This window comes from Seriola aureovittata, chromosome 14 (assembly GCF_021018895.1).
Source record: "Seriola aureovittata isolate HTS-2021-v1 ecotype China chromosome 14, ASM2101889v1, whole genome shotgun sequence".
In the NCBI taxonomy this organism is placed as follows: Eukaryota; Metazoa; Chordata; class Actinopteri; order Carangiformes; family Carangidae; genus Seriola; species Seriola aureovittata.
In genome coordinates this window covers 4,569,272-4,592,015 of record NC_079377.1, presented here as the reverse complement: position 1 = coordinate 4,592,015, position 22,744 = coordinate 4,569,272, and the positions used below count along the sequence as shown (strand labels likewise).

The 22,744-nt window shown below is 39.7% G+C and overlaps 3 protein-coding genes across 3 annotated transcripts; 2 read left to right on the top strand and 1 right to left on the bottom strand.

The window, feature by feature from the left end:
- Window positions 1-188: 188 nt before the first annotated feature.
- On the top strand, window positions 189-12,089 carry tm9sf3 (transmembrane 9 superfamily member 3). The gene is made up of 15 exons (XM_056394992.1): window positions 189-375; window positions 1,425-1,620; window positions 1,736-1,858; window positions 4,044-4,204; window positions 4,332-4,409; window positions 4,658-4,789; window positions 4,953-5,119; window positions 6,253-6,347; window positions 6,467-6,597; window positions 7,028-7,167; window positions 7,873-7,941; window positions 8,031-8,177; window positions 8,391-8,474; window positions 8,607-8,683; window positions 10,476-12,089. The coding sequence occupies exons 1-15, from the start codon at window positions 283-285 to the stop codon at window positions 10,541-10,543; spliced, it is 1,761 nt and encodes a 586-aa protein (XP_056250967.1). The 5' UTR covers window positions 189-282; the 3' UTR covers window positions 10,544-12,089.
- A 530-nt stretch (window positions 12,090-12,619) lies between these two features.
- Window positions 12,620-18,395, bottom strand: prdx3 (peroxiredoxin 3). Its single transcript, XM_056394995.1, has 7 exons — window positions 18,244-18,395; window positions 16,193-16,304; window positions 15,083-15,224; window positions 14,697-14,832; window positions 14,421-14,524; window positions 13,032-13,197; window positions 12,620-12,789 (listed from the first exon to the last, which is right to left on the bottom strand). Exons 1-7 carry the CDS (start codon window positions 18,277-18,279, stop codon window positions 12,739-12,741), a joined length of 747 nt encoding a protein of 248 aa, XP_056250970.1. The 5' UTR covers window positions 18,280-18,395; the 3' UTR covers window positions 12,620-12,738.
- A 519-nt stretch (window positions 18,396-18,914) lies between these two features.
- On the top strand, window positions 18,915-22,734 carry sfxn4 (sideroflexin 4). The gene is made up of 14 exons (XM_056394994.1): window positions 18,915-19,073; window positions 19,184-19,249; window positions 19,335-19,388; window positions 19,473-19,499; window positions 19,827-19,881; window positions 20,229-20,254; window positions 20,361-20,414; window positions 20,507-20,569; window positions 20,746-20,814; window positions 20,903-20,993; window positions 21,163-21,278; window positions 21,361-21,446; window positions 21,523-21,640; window positions 21,718-22,734. The coding sequence occupies exons 1-14, from the start codon at window positions 19,035-19,037 to the stop codon at window positions 21,793-21,795; spliced, it is 942 nt and encodes a 313-aa protein (XP_056250969.1). The 5' UTR covers window positions 18,915-19,034; the 3' UTR covers window positions 21,796-22,734.
- Window positions 22,735-22,744: the final 10 nt, after the last annotated feature.

Sequence of the window (22,744 nt, the reverse complement as noted above, 5' to 3'; positions counted from 1 at the left end):
CTTGGCAGTCGGATGACGTGGCTGAAGGTTGCGGACGATGCGCCGACACAGTTTCTTTATTCGCCGTTTGATTCACCGCTTTCCACGCTGACTGGAGGCTTTGAGCCACGTGACTCGATTCAGCCAATCCTATGTGCGTACGGTGAGCGGTCATGAAGCGCTTACGCCATATGCGTACGAGAGCATCCCTAAAAATTGCCTCTGTCATACAACCAGGAAGAAGGTGGGATAGCCCTGCAAAGCTAACATCCCAAATCTTTCTGCATACTTTCTCCAAAAATAATGGGATCTTCCAGGTGGAAGGTGGCAGCGGCGGCGTTTCTCGCTATAGTGGGCTCCTTATTACCTGTCGACGCAGATGAACATGAACACACGGTAAGACAGCCTTTGAGAGGCCGATTGAAAAGGGGGAGCCTTGAAAATAATGGACGTTTGTGCTCTGTGTAACCTGCTAACTGTAGCTGCGGCGGCTAGCTGCACACGAGAAGACAGAATTACATACATGACACAGTGCCAGACTTGGCCTGTCGGGTTATTTATCGACACTCCGTGAGCTTTCAAACATAGTGGTGTTCAATTAGCTAGCTAACTTGTCATCACTTATCGGCCTAAGTGCTTATGGCTAACGTTTGCCTGCTAGCTACTTAGCACGTCTTCAACACTGGTCTTCACAAGCTTTCCTTGAGCACCGGCGGAAACTGCACTGAAGTTAGGCTGGCTATCGTTAGTTAGTTTAACAGATTCAAATCCAGTAGCATAACGAACACGTAAACATTGTAGCCTTATGGAAATCATGTAAAACAATTTCCCCCGAAATCATGAATACGATGGTGGTTTTAACAGCCAACGTAACATTATGCCGAAACACCGGTTAAACGTCAGGGCCTCGCGGTGTTTCTTATGTCTCCTTCGCTTTTGTGAGAGCCAGACACCCCAGATACAGTTAGTTAACGAGTTCATAAGTTGGTTGACATTGTGTTGTCCACACAGTCCAGCTGTCTTATACGTGATAGCTGTTGAATTAGCTGCAACGGATAACGTGATAGCATTGAAGTTAACTTCTTTAACTGCAAACATAGCTGCAGCTTACGTACATGACTTTTTTTAGTGTTATATTGATGCAGTGATAATCAAGACTGTTGCATGTTCATTTGTTTGCATGACTTTGAATGCAATAACGCTCCTGTCAGTTTTAGTGGAAATATGATGATAATGTTACTTCCAACAAGTCGTCTTTGTCTTTATCAAATGTTGCTGTGGCTGTGTTGTAACTAATGTGGGTGTGAAAATGTAGTGATTTTTATTTATTATTCAAGGCATTTCTTTTAAATGATCAAATACCATAATATGAAACCAGCAGGACTAGCAGAACTGGTTTTGCATTCCTGCAATTCACAATAAGAGTCCTTGCTCTTCCTTTGCAGTACACAGAAAAGGAGGAGGTAGTTTTATGGATGAACACAGTGGGGCCTTACCACAACCGACAGGAGACATACAAGTACTTCTCTTTGCCCTTCTGCGCGGGCTCCAAGAAGACTATCAGTCATTACCATGAAACACTTGGAGAAGCTCTGCAGGGAGTGGAGCTGGAATTCAGCGGCCTAGACATAAAGTTCAAAGGTAATCTACACTGACTTTCACCGGTTGAGCACATATGAATGGCTGAATGTCTTCTCCTGCACACATCATTTTATCATATCTAACAATGATGATGTTGTCTTTTTAATTCACGTAGACGAAGTCATGCAGGCAACTTACTGTGAAATTGACCTGGACAAAGCCAAGCGGGATGCCTTTGTCTATGCCATAAAGAATCACTACTGGTACCAAATGTACATAGATGACCTGCCCATCTGGGGTAAGAGATGCTTCATTTACTTTTTTAAAAACAAAGGTGTTTTGTGAGTTGTCCTGTGATATAGTTATTACTGTCATATTTTCTTCCTCTGCCTATGTCTATCTTTATCTTCCCTTCTGCTTGAGTTACATATTTGCTTATTAGCTAATTGTCCGATTCCAAATGTTTGCATTGATAATGGCATCTTGTGTATCAAGGTTGTGTATCAGTTGATTTAATATTGGAGAAGTTAAACCTTTAGTTCTTCTTCGAAGGTGGGTGTGTCCGTTCATACTTGGCCAACCTACTAGGGGTGGAACAATACACACACATATATCATATATCAGATGGCTTACTGAAAGCCACTCAAGTCAGTACGTGTGGTGAATCTGCATGGTTTTTGTTCAGAGTCAGTCGAACTATGCAGTGTTCTGGTTGATGAGCAGCTATCTTCAGTTTCTGTCACCTCATCTGGCTCTTGTTATATTGTATTGTATCATATGCACTGTGTTATATACTGCTGAGAAACCACTTTAAATGGATCAGAGAAAACTACTTTTCAATTATAAAATCATGAATGTCATGTTTATAAAATTAAATCTTAGAATAACTTTAAAATGTATTTCTGATATACACTTTAAGGACCTCCTTATCTCTGCTCTATTGAAAATGTATTGATACACAACATCAGGTTGACATTGTAATCAAACCCTCTATTTTGTGACTAATTACACCCTTACAACTTACAGTATTGATACAGTCACATGTGTAGAAGAGCTTCTGATACCAACCTTGACAGTGAGGTGCTCCTCTGTTGTTCAAGGCTAAGCAGGATATGAATGAGTCACTGTCATTAGACTCTTCTTACGGCTATCACTCTAACAAGTTGTGAATGTGATCTCTCACACACTTGGTGGCAGTTTGTACAACGGTGCCACTCCTACAGTTGCTCAAACACAACTTTGTAAACTTATGTTGTAGGCAGTGGGTGGGGCACTTGCATTTTGTCAGACAGTTCTCTTTGTTGTTATATTACCTGCTCATGCCTTAATGACAATAAATACATTTAGACTTTGACCTCATGTCCGGGTTGTCGTGTGATAACTGAACCAGTGCGCTTCGTGTACGAGGCAGTGACGTGTTTAGTTGGGCTTATTGACATAAAACCTGGAGCTCAGTAACGACAGATCTCTAGTTCAACGCTTTCTGACCACAACACACTTGCAGTACCATTTACTACAGTCTTGATTCACCTGCTTGGGGCTGGTAAACTAGAAAAAAAACCCATTACCTACCAAGACTAATATATGGTGGTTTGTTGAATAATACTGAATTCTAAAGAGGGGTGTTTCTGTTATTTAGCGTGCCCTCGTTGACATAAATGGAGTGGACAAAATAATAGAAACACAGTTCAACAACACCACAAACTGTAGCTCCCAAAATGACCATAAAGTTGAATCCACACCTCTCTAAAACACATTAAATGAAAACTGAATATTATGACCTTTATGAAGGGAGAATTTATTGCAGTACTGTTGTTTTAGACTCCATTAGTTGCAGCAAGGTATTCCTAATAAACTGCCAACTGAGCGTATGCCACCGCAAATGCTTTACACAGGTGTGTTACCCCACCTGTTACCAATCCCATAACAAGATATAGTGTGATATTCAGTAGGAGAGGCAAAGGCATATTAATGGTTTTGTGGAAAACCTTCTCATTAGCTACTTGTTTTTTAGTGGCTTCACACTGTCTGCTGTATGCACTGCCACAAGAGAATAACTTTAAATTTCTGTATTAATATAATTTTGTCAAGTAATCATTTAGTGAAGAAATAGAGGGATACATTTTCAGTTTTTTTTTTTTTGTAAGAGCTAGAATAATGGGCAGTCAGTTGGGAGTTTATTCAGAGTGATTGTTTTGCAAACTGTTTTGCTCAGAGTAAGAGATTGCTTACCGTGGCCCACAGGGACAAACTTTGACAAGAACTTGAGGCCTTAAAGCTGAATATAATGGATGAATGCAGATGATGCTGTTAGAAAGTTAATGAGCAGTGTAGTAAGCGACCTTTTATTTGGCATTTACCCATCCTGATTATTTATTTTGATTATTTATTTCATGAAACCAAAGGCTCATTGTTTATACCTGCCTATGTGACCATTGCTGTGGTCAGAAGTACCAGATCTCTAACTCAATGCATTTTTTAAGGTATTGTTGGTGAGGCAGATGAAAACGGAGAAGATCATTACCTGTGGACATACAAGAAACTGGAGATTGGCTTCAATGGCAACAGAATTGTTGATGTAAATCTGACCAGCGAGGGGAAAGTCAGACTTGTGCCAAACACAAGAATTGCAATGTCTTATTCTGTGAGTACTGAATGGTCCTTTTTACAGGTTAAAACCCATTTTATGTTTGTAACACGAATCTCTATGAATAGACTGTTGAATAAAAAATAGTCATTATATTAGTCTAAATACATTTTTCCCATCACAGGTGAAGTGGAAGAAGTCAGATGTGAAGTTTGAGGACAGATTCGACAAGTACCTCGACCCATCCTTCTTCCAGCACAGGGTGAGTTTTCAGAAGATTTGTGCTTCATCATGTCAGCCAAAGAAACACCACTGGCATGTTGTAACACGTGTGTATGACCTTTCAGAAGCTACGAGTCGAGCCTTGTTCCGTTTTAGGTGTGATATAACTCACCTGGTAACTTGCGGCTGATTCTTTAACTATTGCTGTTGTCGTAAAAAGTTTGTTTCCTAACTTGTACTAATTATTAATTTTATCATTTTTTTTGTTTGTTTGTTTGTTTTTTTCAGATTCACTGGTTCTCCATCTTCAACTCCTTCATGATGGTCATTTTCTTGGTCGGTCTGGTGTCAATGATTCTGATGAGAACACTAAGAAAGGATTATGCCAGATACAGCAAAGAGGAGGAAATGGATGACATGGTAAGTTTTTGTTGACTCAGCAGTTTGTTCGTGAACACACTGTCATTTGGTTAATGCAGAATTCATTTTCCAGGTTTTGTCGTCATTGTTTTCCTAGATTTTTATCTTTCATTTGATCTTTTTTTCCTTCTCATATTCACATTCTGTTACTGTGTACCAACAGGACAGAGACCTGGGGGATGAATATGGGTGGAAGCAGGTACATGGCGACGTGTTTCGGCCATCAAGCCACCCATTGATCTTCTCTTCACTCATTGGGTCTGGCTGCCAGATCTTCTCCGTCTCCCTCATCGTCATCATCGTGGCTATGGTAGAGGATCTGTACACAGAGTGAGTAACAGGCAGCCAACTGACTTCTAACTTTTAACTTCATGTTATATACCGGGATGGGTCAGATATTTTATCTCCTGAATTATTATTTTGCCTGACGCCAAGGTTAAAATTTAGCAGAAAAACAAACATGATGACGATCAAGAAAAATATAATGTTGAGTTTGATTTTCCACATTTCAGATTCACTCAATAATCAGATTTAGGAGGATTCAGTTTTTATGCTAACCTCATGTCAATGTTTGGATAAAATATGAGAAAGTTACAAATCATTGTTAAGAAGGATTATTTCAGTACAAATTGGAATACCACAGAATAGATGGGTCCTTAGAGGAAAGAAAGGAAGGTAATGCTTTCATGAAGGAAGCAAGCGTGTGTCTGTGTGTGTATGTATGTATGTGTGGGTGGGTGGATATGGGTGGCAGGCTCTGTTCAAACCTAGTATTAACATCTGGTGTGAATGCACCCAAGACACTTTGAGGACATATTTGAGATCCAATCACTCAGACCACATCTGAAGGTAGCGTGGCCCACATTCTTGTATTAGTGTGACTTAAATGTGTCCTGGGCCACACTGAAGAACCACATACTCAACTGACGTACTCTGCCACAGTCTAATTAGTCCCGCCACAGTTTCATAATGAACTGAAAATATTTTACCATTTTAAATGAGTAAAACCTTCTTTGTTGAGCTGTGAGCTCTCTCTCTCTCTCTCTCTCTCTCTCTCTCTCTCTCTCTCTCTCTCTCTCTCTCTCTCTCTCTCTCTCTCTCTCTCTCTCTCTCTCTCTCTCTCTCTCTCTCTCTCTCTCTCTCTCTCTCTCTCTCAGATGTATTATAATACATCTATTATAATGCATCCATGAGCACTTGTTCACAGCAAGGGTCAGGGTTAGGGACTAGGGAATGCATTGTGTGAACGAGTTTCATCACAAAGATAGAAGTATGTGTGTGTCAGTGTGTTTTTCTTTGGGTTATGTCGACTAAAATTCAAGCTCTATTGAAATTTAGGTTAAAAACATAAAATTAGTTGTGAGTCAGAGCAAACATAAGAAATGTGAAACACCATTTTCAAGATGAACAAGGTCCAGTAATTGATGGAGGAGGGGACCTCACTTCCATTTTTTTCTCTGCAGGAGAGGATCCATGCTGAGCACAGCCATTTTTGTGTACGCTGCTACCTCCCCAGTCAATGGCTACTTTGGAGGAAGTCTGTATGCAAAACAAGGAGGTAATAAAAAAACGTCCATGCATCATATTCTATCTGACTGATTTCCTGGACACGGACTATTGGCTTGATCCAGACTGCATTTCTCACATCACACTGTTTGATTTGTTTCAATAATACAGGCAGAAGATGGATTAAACAAATGTTCATTGGGGCCTTCATGATCCCAGCCATGGTGTGCGGGACTGCCTTCTTCATTAACTTCATCGCTATCTACTACCACGCCTCCAGAGCCATCCCATTTGGTACCATGGTGGGTTTGACACAGCAACACCTCCTAAAAACCACAGTTATGAGCACCTCTGAGTCACCAGCTGCCAGATATGTGTGGGGCAGTTTTAATTTGTTCTGGCCAAACCTGAAGGTCATCTAATGAAAACCATGAACCTGTCAGCATTTGTTATCCCACAAATTTGGAGAGGGTTGCCGTTTTTGGCATGTGTACCTATTGTTAATGCTCTTTGAGCATTAACGATGATAATCTGGGAATCAAGAGATCCAGCACCACTCAAAACAGTTTCAGCAGTTAATTAAAAGACATTGAGCTGATAGTAAAACATTCCTGGGACTCATTGGAAGGACAGTTGAGTAAACGGTGGGGGATCTGAAAACACACGAGATGTTGGCTGTAAACACAGACCTCCCAGCTGAATATTAATAATTTTTGTTTGTCTTTTCTACAGGTTGCTGTTTGCTGTATTTGCTTCTTTGTCATTCTGCCGCTAAACCTCGTGGGAACAATTTTGGGGAGGAATCTGTCAGGGCAGCCAAACTTCCCCTGCCGAGTGAACGCTGTGCCGCGACCCATCCCTGAGAAAAAATGGTAGGTGTGGTCCAACACAGACGGGTCAGTTTGGACAGTTGAAAGTCTTGTGGTCCATTCACAGTGTACAAAAAATCATAATAATCAAAACATACTTTTCTTCATATGTAACACATATTCTGCAAATTCTACAATTTACAATAATATGAAACAAAAAAAGGCAAATAATCAGCACATTTGTTGGATTTTTGCAAGATAAGTAAATTACATAAACAAATGTGTCAAAATGCTTGAAGCCTATTGATTAAGTAATAATTTTCCATTCAAACATTACGGCTTACACTGTATTTATTGCTCTAGAGGGAAGTGTAATGACTGATCAGTGGGCAGCGAGGGAGAGAAATGAATCCACAGTGTTTGTAGGACCTGTGTTCAAGTGTGACATGTCAGGTCTGAAGCAGAGAATGTTGTTTTTTGCTCTCTGCACAAACTCTTTGAGTAATGACAAATAGCAAAGAAATAATCTGTGAGTGTATTAACATTTACAACCTTCTGCCAAGTACTGTGGCCAGCTGCCAGCAGGAAATGGTAGACGTGACTTAAGGCCACTGTCAGAATTAGCTTGAATTTCCACTCCGTCTGTCTTTTCTTTTTTCCCTCACATAACACAATGAGTCATGTATCTGTACCCTGAAGGGGGGAGTCTGATGTAAACACTTGAATGTATAAAGTCATATTGACATGCTGAATCTTGCGATTGCTCAGGTTCATGGAGCCCGCTGTCATCGTCTGCCTCGGAGGAATCCTTCCGTTCGGCTCCATTTTCATTGAAATGTAAGTGTGTGCGGTGATACTGATGTATATGTACGTTGTTAGCTGATCTCTGCAGCCTCGGTGATGTGTTCACTGTCCTCACTCTTCAGGTACTTCATCTTCACATCTTTCTGGGCCTACAAAATCTACTATGTGTACGGCTTCATGATGCTGGTCCTGGTTATCCTGTGCATCGTGACTGTGTGTGTCACCATCGTGTGTACGTACTTCCTGCTCAACGCTGAGGATTACAGATGGTGAGTGTGTTGCCCAATACAATGACAACTTGTTCCATACAGATTTTGCAAATAACAGTCATGAGTTAAATTCCAGAAAATAATCTTTCAGCATTTTAAACCATTTAAAGTTTGTTGCAAACCTTGTGCTCACCTGCCATAAACAGCTGAGAGTTACTGATAGAGCTGTAAACTGGTACTGACTGTAGTTTTTTGCTTGTCCCTCTTTTCCAGGCAATGGACAAGCTTCCTCTCCGCTGCATCCACTGCTGTTTATGTTTACATGTACTCCTTTTACTACTACTTCTTCAAAACTAAGTGAGTTTTCAGTCTTCTTAAACCACACACACATGGAATAGTCTCCCAATACAGGGAGAAACAATTTGAAATTGATACATCCGAAGAGTCAGATACATTTCTGACATGTTGTTTTATGCTCATGTGCTTCAGGATGTACGGGCTGTTCCAGACGTCTTTCTACTTTGGTTACATGGCCGTGTTCAGCACTGCCCTCGGAATCATGTGTGGTGAGTCACGGTCCTGGTTGATTAAATACTGTAGTACTGAGCTGAACTAAAGAAACTCTTGGAGAAGTAATATTTGCAGAATTTGGCTTTAATAAACTCTAGATTTAATCAAAAAGTTTTAATTGCAGAGTCTGTTGCAGAACAAGAGACATGAGTACACTGCCACAAATCCATCTGTTGATTAGATTTTTCAGTGATGAAATAATGTGAAAGATATTTTGGCAATCATCCAGTGTGATTAGTATCTCTGAGAGGTAACGGCTGAGCCTGATTGTAAAGACATTTGAATATTCTTATCCTATGAGTGCACATACCTGTTTCAGCATGAGGAGCGCTATCTGTCCATGAAGAGATGCGCAGCAGTGAGATTTGACCATTTGCATGATCGACCTTAATGCTATGCAGAGCTTCCTGTTCAGCTCAGTATATGGGCAGGGTTCATTCATGCTCAATCCAGCAGAGGAAAACATAACAAATGTAAATGTTAGTAGTCACCCAAAACAATGTAGAAAATATTAATAAATAATAATTCCGGTGTAATACAGCGTTGTGTCATTAGAGCAGCATCATGCTGTGACACGGTCAAGTTCCATGTCTGTCCAGACTTGCATATATACGTAGTGAAGAGTCCAGCTCTGAATACCCAAAGGTAAAAACCACTTTGTGAAACAAACATCATCTTCTCAAAGATGGAGCTATATGTTGTGAAGACTTTGAAGTTATCTAATAAAAGGTATTAAGTATATTTTGTTATAATTGGCGTATGAATTCTTGAGTTATGGCCATAAATGTTTTGTTTTGCCTTGACTTTTGACCTTTTGACCAATAGATTCTAATCAGTTTATCCAGGATGAATCCAGGTCACTGAAATCATATAACCATTTTTGTCAAGAATTTGTCAAAATTTCACACAAATGTCTCATAGGGTAAATCCAAAAGGTTAGAGGTCAACTTCACTGTGACACCATAATGTTCTGCAAATGCACTTAATACCTTTTCATTAATTCCTTCAAAGTCTTCACTACATGTATTATGAGTCTGCACAGACATGGCTGTAAACTGCAACTTGACTTGTTGGTGGAGCTGGACGACTGCAAGGCAGTAATTTGAGTTTCTTTAGGATTTATTGTTACATATTTAAATTTCAAATTAACTCAGATTGAGGCAGTGGTAGATGACTGTATTTTATACAAAGCACCTCACAGGTTGCTCATTTACCCATTGACACACAGACAGCAGTGAGCGGCTGACTCTATCTCCTGAGTCACAGTCAAACAAGTCAATCAAGTGTTTTTTCTCATGTGGAGAAAGACAAATGCTCTGTCCATAAACCCTGCAACAGACCTGGATGCAAATTCTAAATACCAAAAAACTTTTGGATGCAACAGATTGTCTTGAATCACTCGATTATGTCCACACAAGTGGTTCTTCAGCCTGCAAGTCTTTTTCCACATCAGCTCTTCAGCTTTAACTGCAGTTATATAGGCTTTTCCTCATTAGCTGCAAGCCAAACTCATTCCTCATCTTGAAGAATGATAAGCCAAGACTGTCACCGATGTATCTTAAAGCTCCTTTTGTGGAGCTCTCTCTAATCGGCAGTACCTCCCCTCTGGGTTTGTTGGATGTGTGACTGCTCATTGTGTAGATGTAGGATGTGCTTTGCTCTGCCCACCCTCAGTGAATTCTTTCACCAGTAATCGTTTTGTCCTGTGATGGATTTATCTGCAGAGTGAGAGCAGTGCGTGAGTTGCCGGTCAACCTAAAAGAAACTCACAACACATTTGTCTTCCAGGTGCCGTCGGATACATGGGAACAAGTGCCTTCGTGAGGAAGATCTACACAAATGTGAAAATTGACTAAGGCGCGAATCAGCAACACAGGGATATTAATGGATTTGCCTACGACGGCGGGCACAAGTCATTCTTTATTACTTTTCTTTCTTGCAAAGAGATTGTGAGAATCTCACTTTGTACAATGTAGTTTTTTCCATTTTTCTGAATGAATTTCAATGCCGCAACTCAAAGTGAACAAGAGCGAATCTGCGGGAGAGATATCAAACACAAGGTTCTGTTTTTATCAGTTGCTTTCAAACAAACGTTGGGGCAGATGTTTAAGGCTGACATGGCTTCTCTTTTCCAACCCAGTCCCACCTGAGACCAGAGAACATAAATGTTTATTGATGGCATAGTGTAGCTCTCTTCAGTGAAGAGGCCTAAGTGTATTGAAAGCCTTTCGTTCTATTGTGTCAGAATATTGGAGAGTTGGGTTTGTGCCCGTGTTCTGACTTGATTTCTATTTTGTATTCTTGAAGTCAATCGAATTATCGTTACTACACAGTAGTTTGTTCAGATCTACTTCCACTGCAAAATGATTTAGAAATCTGTTGTCACTCGAGAATCATTCCCCCATTTTGACGATTCTTAATTCCCTGTTACAGTAGCAATCCATCCAGTTGATGATTTTAGTCCTGCTGTAGTTTACTGTGCAGATGAGAACAGAAGGACTGATCAGTGGTTGAGGTGCAGTAAGACCCGATTTTTAAATGGATGTTTGATGTGACCCCATTTCCCGTTTAGTCTTATGTTTTCTTAATGTTTGGGTTTGAATGAAGTCTACTTGTAAAGATAATATATGGATGGGGGGGAGTGTATATAACCTTAATAATGTACCTTTAGATGTAGATCCCAAATGTATTTTCGTTGTACAGATTTACTACAGGGTGTTTTTTTTAAATGAATCATTCAGTTAAAAACAAAAAGGTTTTTTTTTTCTTTGTTTGGTGCTTGGGGTGGGGCTGGTGGCGCTGTTACATCTTGCCTGAAATTGCATGAAGTTTTCACCAAACCATCTGATCAAGTTTTCACTTCAGTCAGCGCTGTCTTTTTTTTTTTTCTCTCTCTCCGATTGTAAGCATCTTCTCAGTCTCAAAATGTAGAGGTACATTTTTGATGATCAGTAGGCCTGCTTATGGACACTCTTCTTATTTTTGATTTCATATATTATTTAAAGCTTTAAAAGGCTCTACATCTCCTGGTAAGCCATTTTCCCTTCATGTTCTTTCTGTTGCCTAACCTGAAACATCATTTGTGAATGTCAGAAGGAATGAGGCAAATTGCTTTGTTTCTGCAAACACTGTACAAAGTGAAGTTTATGTACACTTAAAACTAGATGTTTTCATAACCACAGTGCTGCGGAGTGTTTCAAATGCTTTTTTCCATTTTGTGTAAATACAGTACGTACCCTACTTGTATGAGAAGTGGCAATGCCTTTTTTTTCTAACTTCCAGTTCTCCCCCACTGAAGTTGATTTTGGCACCTCATGTTGTGTACCAATGTCTGTTTAGACATTTTGAACCTGCATATTAACTTGCTGTAAAAAGAGAAAATAAACATGTTTATGTACAGGGGTTATTAAGTGTGGTTTGGACTTTGAGGGTAAATATTTTTAAACTGGTTTAATAAGTTCACACTGTATTACAGTCACCAGACCATACAGTGGTACAGTTCAGTGTGTGTTTGATAGGGAATGAGCTGGGCGTTAGGGCTCTGCTCATTTCTCAGATCATTGTTCTTTTTCCTTTTTGGCTGGACCACAACAGTGACTGAGTGATGAAGTTATACCATTGGTCTGCCATGTGTTATAGTTTCCCCATTTGGCTCTTGCTCAGGATTATCTGCAATAATAAGTCGGTGCACTGATATTTGTGCCCAATGATAAAAAGAACGGCTTTCATTAAGTGCGACTCTGTTCCCTTCATGCCAAAGAGCTGCCAACGTAACATCGCTGTTTTATGCAGAGTCTCGAGGGGAAGCTGAGGTGATTCAGTTAATCACTCAAGAAAATACCAGCCATGAATAAAAGTGATGTGTCGGGTCAATTAGCCTGAACCCCTGCTTAAAATATGAGCTCCACCACAATCTTGCTCATAAAACAGAGTTGTTTATGAAGAATACATTTATTGAGCAGTGTATGAGTAAATACAATTTTAATGGACTAAGAGTGTTTCATTTATTTTTAGGTTTGTGCTGTTTTAGCTGGAAGCATTGTGAACTTTGTCAGTTGACCTTTTCAAAGTATTCCTTGGATCCTTCTGGGGTCGGTTTGATCTGAAAAACAAACGGTTACAAGATGAACTTCAGCTGAAGAACAGGTCTCCACTCTGACTCACAGAAAACTGATGAACCTGAAGCACATTTCTCTACATTGCATTTCTTACACTTACACACACACAGTGAATAATTAGTGTGACAAACTGAAATTAAAGCACAATGTGAAATGCACAGAGAAAGGTGCTAACAGGAACATTTATACTTTGGGGCTGAATCCAACAGAGGTTGAGTGAACTCACCGTCGGGGACTCGGGGGTCCAGCTGGCCGGACACACCTCACCATGAGTCTCCACAAACTGGAACGCCTTAACCAGACGAAGAGTCTCTTCTACACAACGGCCCACTGGCAGGTCGTTCACACTCATGTGCTTCACCACACCGTTTGGATCAATGATGAACAGGCCCCTGAAGGACAGTAATAAAAACATTGTCAAGCGTCTTTCTCAACAACAGTTACACTGTTCTGTACAGAACATTAAAAAAATCTAAACAAAAGACAAAACTATAATTACCTCCTCACAGCTGTGTAGTGTCAGGTTACATCCCTGTCATATAAAATATCTGTGTGAAGTCTTGCTATAATTATTGTGTGAAGTCTTGAGTAATGGCTAAGAAATGTTTGCTGAGGCCATTGTGACCTTGACCTTTGACCACTAAAATCAAATCACTTCGTCCTTGAGTCCAAGTGGACATTTGGACAAAATTTGAAGAAGTTCCTTCATCTGAGATATCGTGTCCACAGGAATGGGACGGACATACCAACGTACATATGTATGTATGGACCGACAGAAAACCCAAAAACAATACGCCTCTGGCGCTGGCGCGGAGGCAAAAACATCATGCAGACAATCAGAAAAGAAAGAAAATCAAGAAATACTACATCAGTACAGAAACAGTAACAGGTAACGGTAGCAAACATAACAGATACTGAAATAAATAGCAGCAACTTGAGGCTGAATCGTGTTTCCCATGTCCTTCAGTTCATCTACGATCACTCTGTAAACATACAAACAACCTGATCTTCTAAAGTTCAACTGGGCTCATAAATCTGCAGAATGAGTGTTTTCTCTGACTTCTACTGAGGCTTTAATAAAATCCTTATACAGTACTGCAGCTGTGGGCGTGAGAGTATGAATGTTACACCACCACTGTGGAAGTTCACCTAATGCTGTTTGTAACAGCTGTTCTGTTAAATATAGCAAACATATTTCTCTTTCCTGGAGAACATCTGGACTGAACACAGACTGAGTTGGCAAATAAAATTCAATAAAAACCACAATGAACGGTTTTTGAAAAAAATCAAATGGTCCTGCAGCAAACATTATCAGAACAAGGACCAAAAGTGTCTAATGGGCTTAGGTGACAGATAGAAGTGATGTTAGCCACCTAAGAAATGACAGCAGCAGTGATGGTGGTAGCAACAGTAGCTGTGGTTACATGACAAGTCCTTCAGGGTTCTTATCACACCTGCCAACATCTCTGCTGGTTAGTCTGCTCTAATAACATTAAACAGCTATACCTGTACATTATATTGGAAATTAAATTCTAAGTTATGTTGAATTCTTGGCAAACATTTCTGTGTTGGTTTAATGGCGGCTGCGGACTGAGAGATCACATCATGAACCTACCTCAGTGCGATGCCCGGACCCTCCAGCAGCACCCCATAGTCTCTGGAGATCTGCTTGTTGAGGTCTGAGAGCAGGGGGATGTGGATGTGGCCCAGACCTCCAGTCTGACAACACAGCATGTATTTACTTTAGTGCATTAGACAGCACTGAGAAGACAACAGACCAACCACGCATTTACTAAAGGTTTGTCACTTCAAAGCCGGAACGAAAACAGCAGTGAGTTGAACCTTGCACCACGTGTCTGTTACTGACTAATCATTGAGGGAGGAAGTGTACCTTGCGTGGAGTGTTGATCCATGCCAGGTGGGTAAAGTGGGAGTCCACAGACACACCCACCACCTCACAGTTGACGTCGTGGAACTCGCTGGCCTTGTCGCTGAATGAGATGATCTCTGTTGGGCAAACGAAGGTGCTGCAGACACAGAGAGAAGTCATGCGATAGCACAGTCACAAATAACCACAGTACATCTGCAGAGGATTGATGAGATGAGTCTGAAATACTTTCATTCAGTCAAGAAGCACAAGATGATCATCAGTAGAGGTACTTAAAACGTACATACATTACATTACATTAATGCACATTTAAATTAGAGCTGAACAAAGTCAACGTGTTATTCACGTCATCTCTTGGTGCACGTCTGAGAGTCACGACCAGTACTCACAAATCCAGAGGGTAGAAGAACAGGACCAGGTATTTGCCCTTGAAATCAGCGAGGCTCATCTCCTTAAACTCCCCATTGTGGACAGCTGTGCCCTTAAAAGCAGGAGCGGGCTGAGTGACAGCGGGGGCCCATCTGCAAGAGCCTGATAGAAAAGTCAAGCACAATTTATTCATACATGCTATTTGCTTAGTGAAACCAAGGTGATTCCTGCAGTTTGGAGCACAGATTCAGCAAACTGATGATCCCAGTCATCTATATATGACCCCTATACATCTTCAGTCAAGATAACGTGTATGGAACATGTCGGAGTGTGCTGAAAACAATGATCTCAACAACATGTCCAGCATGTTAGTTTAATACTTACTAACAGGAGCTACTTGCAAAGACATGCAATCAGTTTGAGACCCACTTGACACAGTATACAGTACCTCCACAAAACATCATCATCAGTGTGAACTGCAGACAACTTATGGTAGATTTAATGATATGATCATAACAAGTCACCTTTATACTGAATTCTGTCGTCTAAATCTGTGGTTCCCAACCTGTGGGCAGCAAAGGTACTGCAAGTGGGGCGACAAATCATTTACAAAACAGAACAATTTTGGTGAAAATATGTGTGTTTTAAAATATTTGTTTAAACAAAATTATCTTTAAAGATATTAAAAATGTTGAAAAACTCCTTTTGTTGTTTTTTATTTCTTGTATTAAGTTCTGTCACTGTCATAAGCCAATGATAGGAACTTCTACCTTGTTGCTATCTCAGTCCTGAATGTTTCCTTGTTATCATTCAAATAGAAACGACTGAGAATGTATTATTTGGTCTCTGTATCGTTACGGGGTCAAATGTTAGCTGCCAACTTTTTTGAGATTTTAAAGTGGGACATGAGTTGGAAAAGGTTGGGAACCACTGGTCTAAATTGTTCCAAAATCTGATTATAAACTAACAAAAAAGTTTTGTACATGAAGCATTTTGTCTGATCAGTTCACTGCACTAAGCATCAATTTGAATACTTAATTTGATATTACGTGTATTTGCCTCATTGTGATATATATCAATAAGGGAAACGTGATATTATTTGACAGCTGTGATCTGAGTTTTGTACTCACTGGTGGAGAAACAGGCTCTCTGAAGAGCAGGAGCGGTGAGAGCTCTCACAGCCCCGGAGCCTCCACGCTGACAAGCTGCTGTGACGTTCAGTCCAGCGGCTGCAACTCTTGCCTGGGAAAAGACATCAGTTCAATATATTAACAATACACAAATGGTAAATTAGCAACTTGACACTTATTTTTTATAAGTTCATACCAGCCATGTTTGTGTCCTGACTGGAGACTAAAACGTAGTAAAAATGTGGGGCTCTTATAACAGTGACGCATGATTTTGTCACTGTATACTATTAATTCATATCAGTGTGTAGTACAGCGTCTTTCTGAGGGTTTGTGAATTCTTTAAAAAGGGGACGAACGGGATCAGACACAATTTGTCGAGCTTTCTGTTTCACCTGCAGTCTGTTTACACACTCCAGTTGTTTCCGCTCTTTCCTAATTATTTTACTGGCAGTGCTTGTAATCGAGGTCAGTCTGTTTCTTAGACTCCAGGCGCCCTACACCATGTGCACATATTAAAAGTTAAAACTGTTTCCACAAGACTTCTGTGAACAATCTCTAAAATGCTCTTGCTTATATCATATGACTCCAATTTCTTGATTAGATACAACACTGCAAATTATGCTTTTTAAAAAATGCATTGTGTGTTGACTGTAAAACTCAAGAGTGCAGTCCAAAAAGGTTCCTAAATATTTGCAGAACAGGTGGAAATCTATGACACTGTGTTGGTTTGACATCTGCAGTCCTGACTTGCCAAACTGCGCCACCCTCAGTTATGAGAAGTCATATCTTTTTATTTAAAAACATGTTGAAAGGGCAGTTCCGATAAAAGTGATGCTGCACTGCTCTCTACGGTTCAAAAGTCAGTTACACCACGAACAGTGATTTCCCAGCAGGTGTTTTACTCCAGCTGCCAGGGCACAATACCTGCTGAGAGAGAGCAAACTGCTGCCACTGACAGGAATAAAAACAAGCATAAGTGAGCTGTGTCTGAACCTACACAACATGTTTCAGCAGGTCTGATGTGGATTTCATAGACTTCAAAATCACAGGTTTCTCTTGAGTGTTTTCTGCTGAATATTTTGCCACGACGGGTGAGTTAATAATTCAAAATGCAAAATAAGCCTATAGATGGCCGTTATGCTCATACTGAATATATTAAATTCTATATCTTTAAGCTGCTGTTGTGTTTCATGCAGTTGTAGTTACGACAAAAAACATGCTACACACATACATACATTTATCACAGAAGACATTTTGAAATGTTATAGCAGAAAAGGCACTGATGTGATTAATAAGATTATTGATGGCTGCATTTCTTTTGGATGGGTCACAGCCAGCATTACATTCAAATTCAATATGTTAAGCATGTTTACATGTTAAGTATAAAAATACAGTTGAAGTCATTTGTTTCTTCAACATGAAAACAGACAAACTCGTCACAAAACACAAAAATGAAGACAAATATTAAGTTTAAGTGTTCTCGCTAACTGCCACGACAGTACAACAGAGACACCTTTAATTAGTGTGATTGATTACACCTGTGCTTTTCCTGCTATGGCACGTCACAATGCGAATAATGTCTATGTATGGGGCAGTAATAATGCCACTGTGACACGGACCACTTTAAATTAAATTAAATTAAAAAATAAATAAATCAAATAAAGCATGAGATGATGACAACAATGTTAAAAGTAAAGTAAAATACAGAGTTTTTGATGTGAACAAAGACAGTTGTTGGTTTACATAAAGTTTATAACAAAGCCCTTCAAAGTAAAAATAAACTGAAAGTATTACGTATTATTTGAGTATTTCTTGTAAAACACACTGGTCTCAAACAGCGGCCGCGGACCAGAGGTTGGTACCACAGTGTCAGCTGGTCCGCCGGTTCAAATGTGCGACACTACCGACATGACAGCGGCTCAGTGCGCATGCAAATTATTCATCAATACCCGCTATCGAGACTCGTTAATTACTGATTAATAAAGTGCCTTACTAAGGCAAAACAGTGCCGATAATGAATTTGATACTGTGTTGTATGAAGTTGCACTTACAGAGGTCCTGAGTAGTCTCCCAATGGTGGCTGCCATTTTGGATTATGACAGAGGAGGGCGGTTTGAGTTGGTTATTGCGTCATTTACGCGCGTGTTCGACGCAAACCTATATAATAATATATATAAGTATAAAATATCGTATATGATGTACTGTCAACTTGACTTGAGAATGGGAACCAAAAACAGCAGCAGAACACGTTACTGGGATAAATTAAAACCTAAAAATAAAAACAAACCGTAACCGGCTCTCATGCTGCCTTTGGGTGCTTAGCTCCTCGGTGATATATCTCTGATTTAAAAAAGAATAGCAAAAGGTCCAATCACTGGAAATTTATTGTAGCATTGGAAAGATGGCACGGCAATTTTATTCATTTATTTATTCATTTTTTGTCAAAAAAGTGTTAAAGAGGTCTGTTTAAAAAACAACAAAACATTGCTTCTTGTTAAAGTTTTGTTTATTAATAATCCCAATATTTTGCATCAACCATGAACATGCCGAATATGCTTCCAGCTCAATAAAGTGAACACAATAGCAACACAGATATGACCATGGGCTTATAATACATCCATGGATATGATCCATGATTTCATCACATAGAAATATAACCTTCCGATATTTCCGATGTTCATGAATGTACCACAACCCGCCCCCAACAGAACACGTGGTTGAACACGGAAATAGTTTCTAAATACAACTTGACCTCAGAAGCATGGGAAATCCGTGTGAAGTGTAGCAGTGTTACTGTGAGATATTTAATTAATAAGACGTGAATGTACTTGTTGTTGTTGTAATGGATCCTAACCTGTTGTACTGGAGGAGCCAGGGGCAGGTAACTGTGCTGTGTTTTAACATGCAGAGCATCATCAGTGATGAGGATATATCACACAGTTACAATGAAACTGAACTGATGTTTCTGCTGACCTGTACCTTCTCTTTCAGTCTTTCCTCAGTCGAGTTCAGATCTGGCTTAATCTGCTCGATCCAACTGTCCTGCTCTCGTCTGATGTAAGTAGCAGCTCCTGCGGTGATCTGATACTGAGAGACGAGTAGAAAGTATCTGATGTTTAACTAATGGTGCTGCTCTCCTCAGGCTGAAATAGAGAGGTCCCACTCTCTTCTTGGAGGTGGAAAGAAAAGGGAAAAGGTCAGATGATGTTTCTTCTCGACAGACAGTCACCTTTTTAACTTGCCTCTCAGCTTTGTTTAAACCTCTTTCTTCCTTCTCTAGGATGCTCCTGCACTGACCCTCGCTCTTGTAAGTGTTGAAAGAAACAAAACAAATAATATTCATGTTTGCTAAATCACCATAAATATAAATAAATATTCTGCATGAACACTGTCTCTGTTACAGTATTTACCAGAAGGCATAATATGCTCCAGTAGAACAGATGAACATCATGTATTTCAGACGTTTGAGCCACGTGCATCAAACATTTGTAAAGACAGAACTGAAATTCATTTTTGCCAGTGTGTTTATGTCTTTAAATGTGTCCAGATGTTTTATCATCTGGAGGCTGTGGGGTCCATATGTTGTGATTTGAATGAGTTTCTTTAAGTCTTAATGTTACCTCTGTGTTTCCAGTCGTCCGTCCACGCTGACTCTGGAGCTGTTCTTCCACTGGTTTTCCGCCCTCCAGGTACAGCAGAATGCAGACTTTCACTAATCTTCCTCCAGCCAATATTAAAACATCAGTACCTTGAAATATCAACGGGTATTTAATGTGTTCTCATAGAAACTTTAATGGCAGTAAATCATAGTATTTGCGGGTCTTTCAAAAAAGTATATAAAGGTCTCAAAGTTGAGATCAGAAATCAGCTGCTTCTGTCTGCTCTGTTGAGTTTAGTTTCAATTCCACTAACATTAAAATCAATCTTTAAAAATCTCAAATGAGATTTTGTATGTATATTGCTACTGTGTTATTGCATTGCTGCAATTATCTGCAACATATATCCTGATGCCCTCTCCTCTGTCATTTCCTTATAGCATTATTACCAATATCAGCACCTTTGGTACGTGTGTCATCCAATCAATATTTAATCAATATTTAATTACACCTTGTTCTTAATATTGTTGTGGCTGTGAAACAATTTTTTTTTTAAAAGTGTGTTGTTGCAGGTGGTAGCCAGCTTTTTACCTCATAACACTGTCAAACCAGCTCTGTTCTGGCAGGTAACGAAGCTTATTCATCACATTAATAAAAATATATGACATGAGGCTATAACACTATGAACATTAATGATTAAAAAAATCATCTTTTACAGTTTTTGCTGCAGAGTTACAGTGCTGGGTTCAACTATGCAAACAGAAATTCTTCATCAGAGCAGGTAATGCATGAATCAGTAACACAAAAACAACTGAGATCCTCAAATATATTCAGACACTGAGTCATCAGATACTAATGTCACCACACAAAGTGACTCGTTTGCTTGAATCCTTCATTAATCTTCAGTCTTTACTCTGACGTCCTCCCTCCCTGTCTGTCTTTATCTCTCACCACCAGGGTAAGCAGACGTCTGTGAAGCAGCTCCTGTTGATCGCAGGAACAGTGTCCTATGCAACATGTGCAGGGGTGTGTGTGACCTGATTGTTGGTGTCAACTGTTCAGTGCTGACCATCATGTTTTAAGTGAACTTGTCCTAATGTATTTTCCGTTTCAGGCCCTTCCTCAAATTTTCATTAACCGACTCGGTGTAAGGAGTCCACCGATCCAGACTTTCTTTAGGTCGATATTACCAATCCCACTCTCAGGTAGGTTCTTTAATCTGAACTGGGTCAGAAATCAGGAAATATTTTACATCTCAGATAGTTCGCACATGTATAAATCCAATTTGAATGATTTACCAATAAGTCATCAGGCAGGGATCCAGTAGAAACAACTACAACTTTCTATACTCACATGGTGTGTAACCGTCTTCAGCTGCTCTGGCCTTCTTCAATGTCTTCACCGTGAGAAGTGAGGAGTCAGAAACAGGGATACGAGTGTTTGATTCCGATGGAAATCCTGTCGGCATCTCTAAAGCAGCAGGAGAAAAGGTGAAGAAAGAGGAGCACATGGACATGAAGTCTTCTCATTGAAAACTTGCAGTGTTGAATATTTATTTACTTTTTTCCTCAGGCTGTGAGAGACACTGCGTTGTCTAGAGCGGCACTGTTTGGTACGACCGCCGCTTTTCCTAATCTGCTGGTTTTGCTTTTGAAGAGGTGAGTTAGTTTAAATTTTACTCCTGTCTACCTGGACAAAATCACACCTGTTTTAAACGTAGATTTTCCTTCACAGAACGAGACTTTTCCAGAGGAACTCTCTGCTGGTCGCTCCTCTCCGTCACATAAGCGTTGCGTTTGTTCTGGGCCTGATGATCCCTGTGTCGTTCAGCCTCTTTCCACAACTGGGAACGGTGAGATTCAGGATCCTCTGCTCTGCTGTGATGTTTCCATAGTGATGAACTCAGCTGATATTGACCTTGTATTACAGATAAAGAAGGAGGAGTTGGAGGAGGACCTACAGGCTGCAGCTGTTGATGGACAGTTATTCTATCACAGAGGACTCTGAGGAGCAGTCACACACGGGAGATACAAAATGAACTGAGATCCAAATACAGAGCTGGATAGCATGAAAATATATGATCCAAAACTGAAATGCAGCGTTTTTTCAGAGTTTCATGTGGAATATTTTGTTTAAAAAACATTTCAAGAAACCTGAAGATAGTTTCTGATAGTAAATTTATTTAATTGGAATATTAGATGTTTTTATAGATATGAAATATTACGTCAATTCATGAAAATACAATTAGTTGCAGTAGAGCATGTAAGATTTATGTATTGCACTGTCAAAAACATCCTTTTGGTAATGTGGTTGAAAATGCACTGGACAGTAAAACAACATTGCTTATCGTACATTAATACAAAAAAAACCTGAATGGTAAGACACATAATGCAATTTAAATCACTGTGGAATAGAAGCATCAGTCATTATTTGATCAGCTGCAGGTTAATGAGGAACAGTTATTTTGTTTTTGCTTTTTTATAAAACACTTTGAAAAAACCTGATAACACAATTTGCTTGTATTTCTGTTGTGACACCAAAATCATTAGTAAAATACAAACTGTTTAAAAAGACGTAAACCCACATGTTGTGCTCTTGAGATCTCATAACCACGTACAACGCAGTTTCTATCAACTAACTCAATAACAATAAGTTCTCATCACATCTGAGTCGTTCCAGCTGCTGCTGTCACATCTGGGTCTGGCTCTTTACAGCGAGTCGTTTCAGACCAAGAACAAGATTTGTGCAGCTTTGCACTGAGGAGTGGAAGCTAACATCTGGATGTACCAGCTGAAAAAGTACCAGCTTATTTGTGTCAATTTCACAACATTTGAGACAAATACTGTAGCTCCTTATTGTCAATAATGACTAATGTTAAAGTATAAGGCTATCATCATCTTATATTTATCTCTTTGCCAATAAATAGCATGAAGAGACCAAAATCAACAGTTTTAGT

What these genes read in the sequence shown, in the direction of transcription:
- tm9sf3 (XM_056394992.1), top strand. Translation starts at nt 283, where the DNA reads ATGGGATCTTCCAGGTGGAAGGTGGCAGCGGCGGCGTTTCTCGCTATA. An exon ending in GTAGAGGATCTGTACACAGA is followed by an intron (nt 5,120 to 6,252) that starts GTGAGTAACAGG and finishes TTTTCTCTGCAG; the next exon opens with GAGAGGATCCATGCTGAGCA. An exon ending in TCTGTATGCAAAACAAGGAG is followed by an intron (nt 6,348 to 6,466) that starts GTAATAAAAAAA and finishes TCAATAATACAG; the next exon opens with GCAGAAGATGGATTAAACAA.
- prdx3 (XM_056394995.1), bottom strand. Translation starts at nt 18,279, where the DNA reads ATGGCAGCCACCATTGGGAGACTACTCAGGACCTCT. An exon ending in GGAGACTACTCAGGACCTCT is followed by an intron (nt 16,305 to 18,243) that starts GTAAGTGCAACT and finishes GTCTTTTCCCAG; the next exon opens with GCAAGAGTTGCAGCCGCTGG. An exon ending in GGATCAACACTCCACGCAAG is followed by an intron (nt 14,525 to 14,696) that starts GTACACTTCCTC and finishes CTGTGTTGTCAG; the next exon opens with ACTGGAGGTCTGGGCCACAT.
- sfxn4 (XM_056394994.1), top strand. Translation starts at nt 19,035, where the DNA reads ATGGATCCTAACCTGTTGTACTGGAGGAGCCAGGGGCAG. An exon ending in ACTGGTTTTCCGCCCTCCAG is followed by an intron (nt 19,882 to 20,228) that starts GTACAGCAGAAT and finishes ATTTCCTTATAG; the next exon opens with CATTATTACCAATATCAGCA. An exon ending in ATTACCAATCCCACTCTCAG is followed by an intron (nt 20,994 to 21,162) that starts GTAGGTTCTTTA and finishes AACCGTCTTCAG; the next exon opens with CTGCTCTGGCCTTCTTCAAT.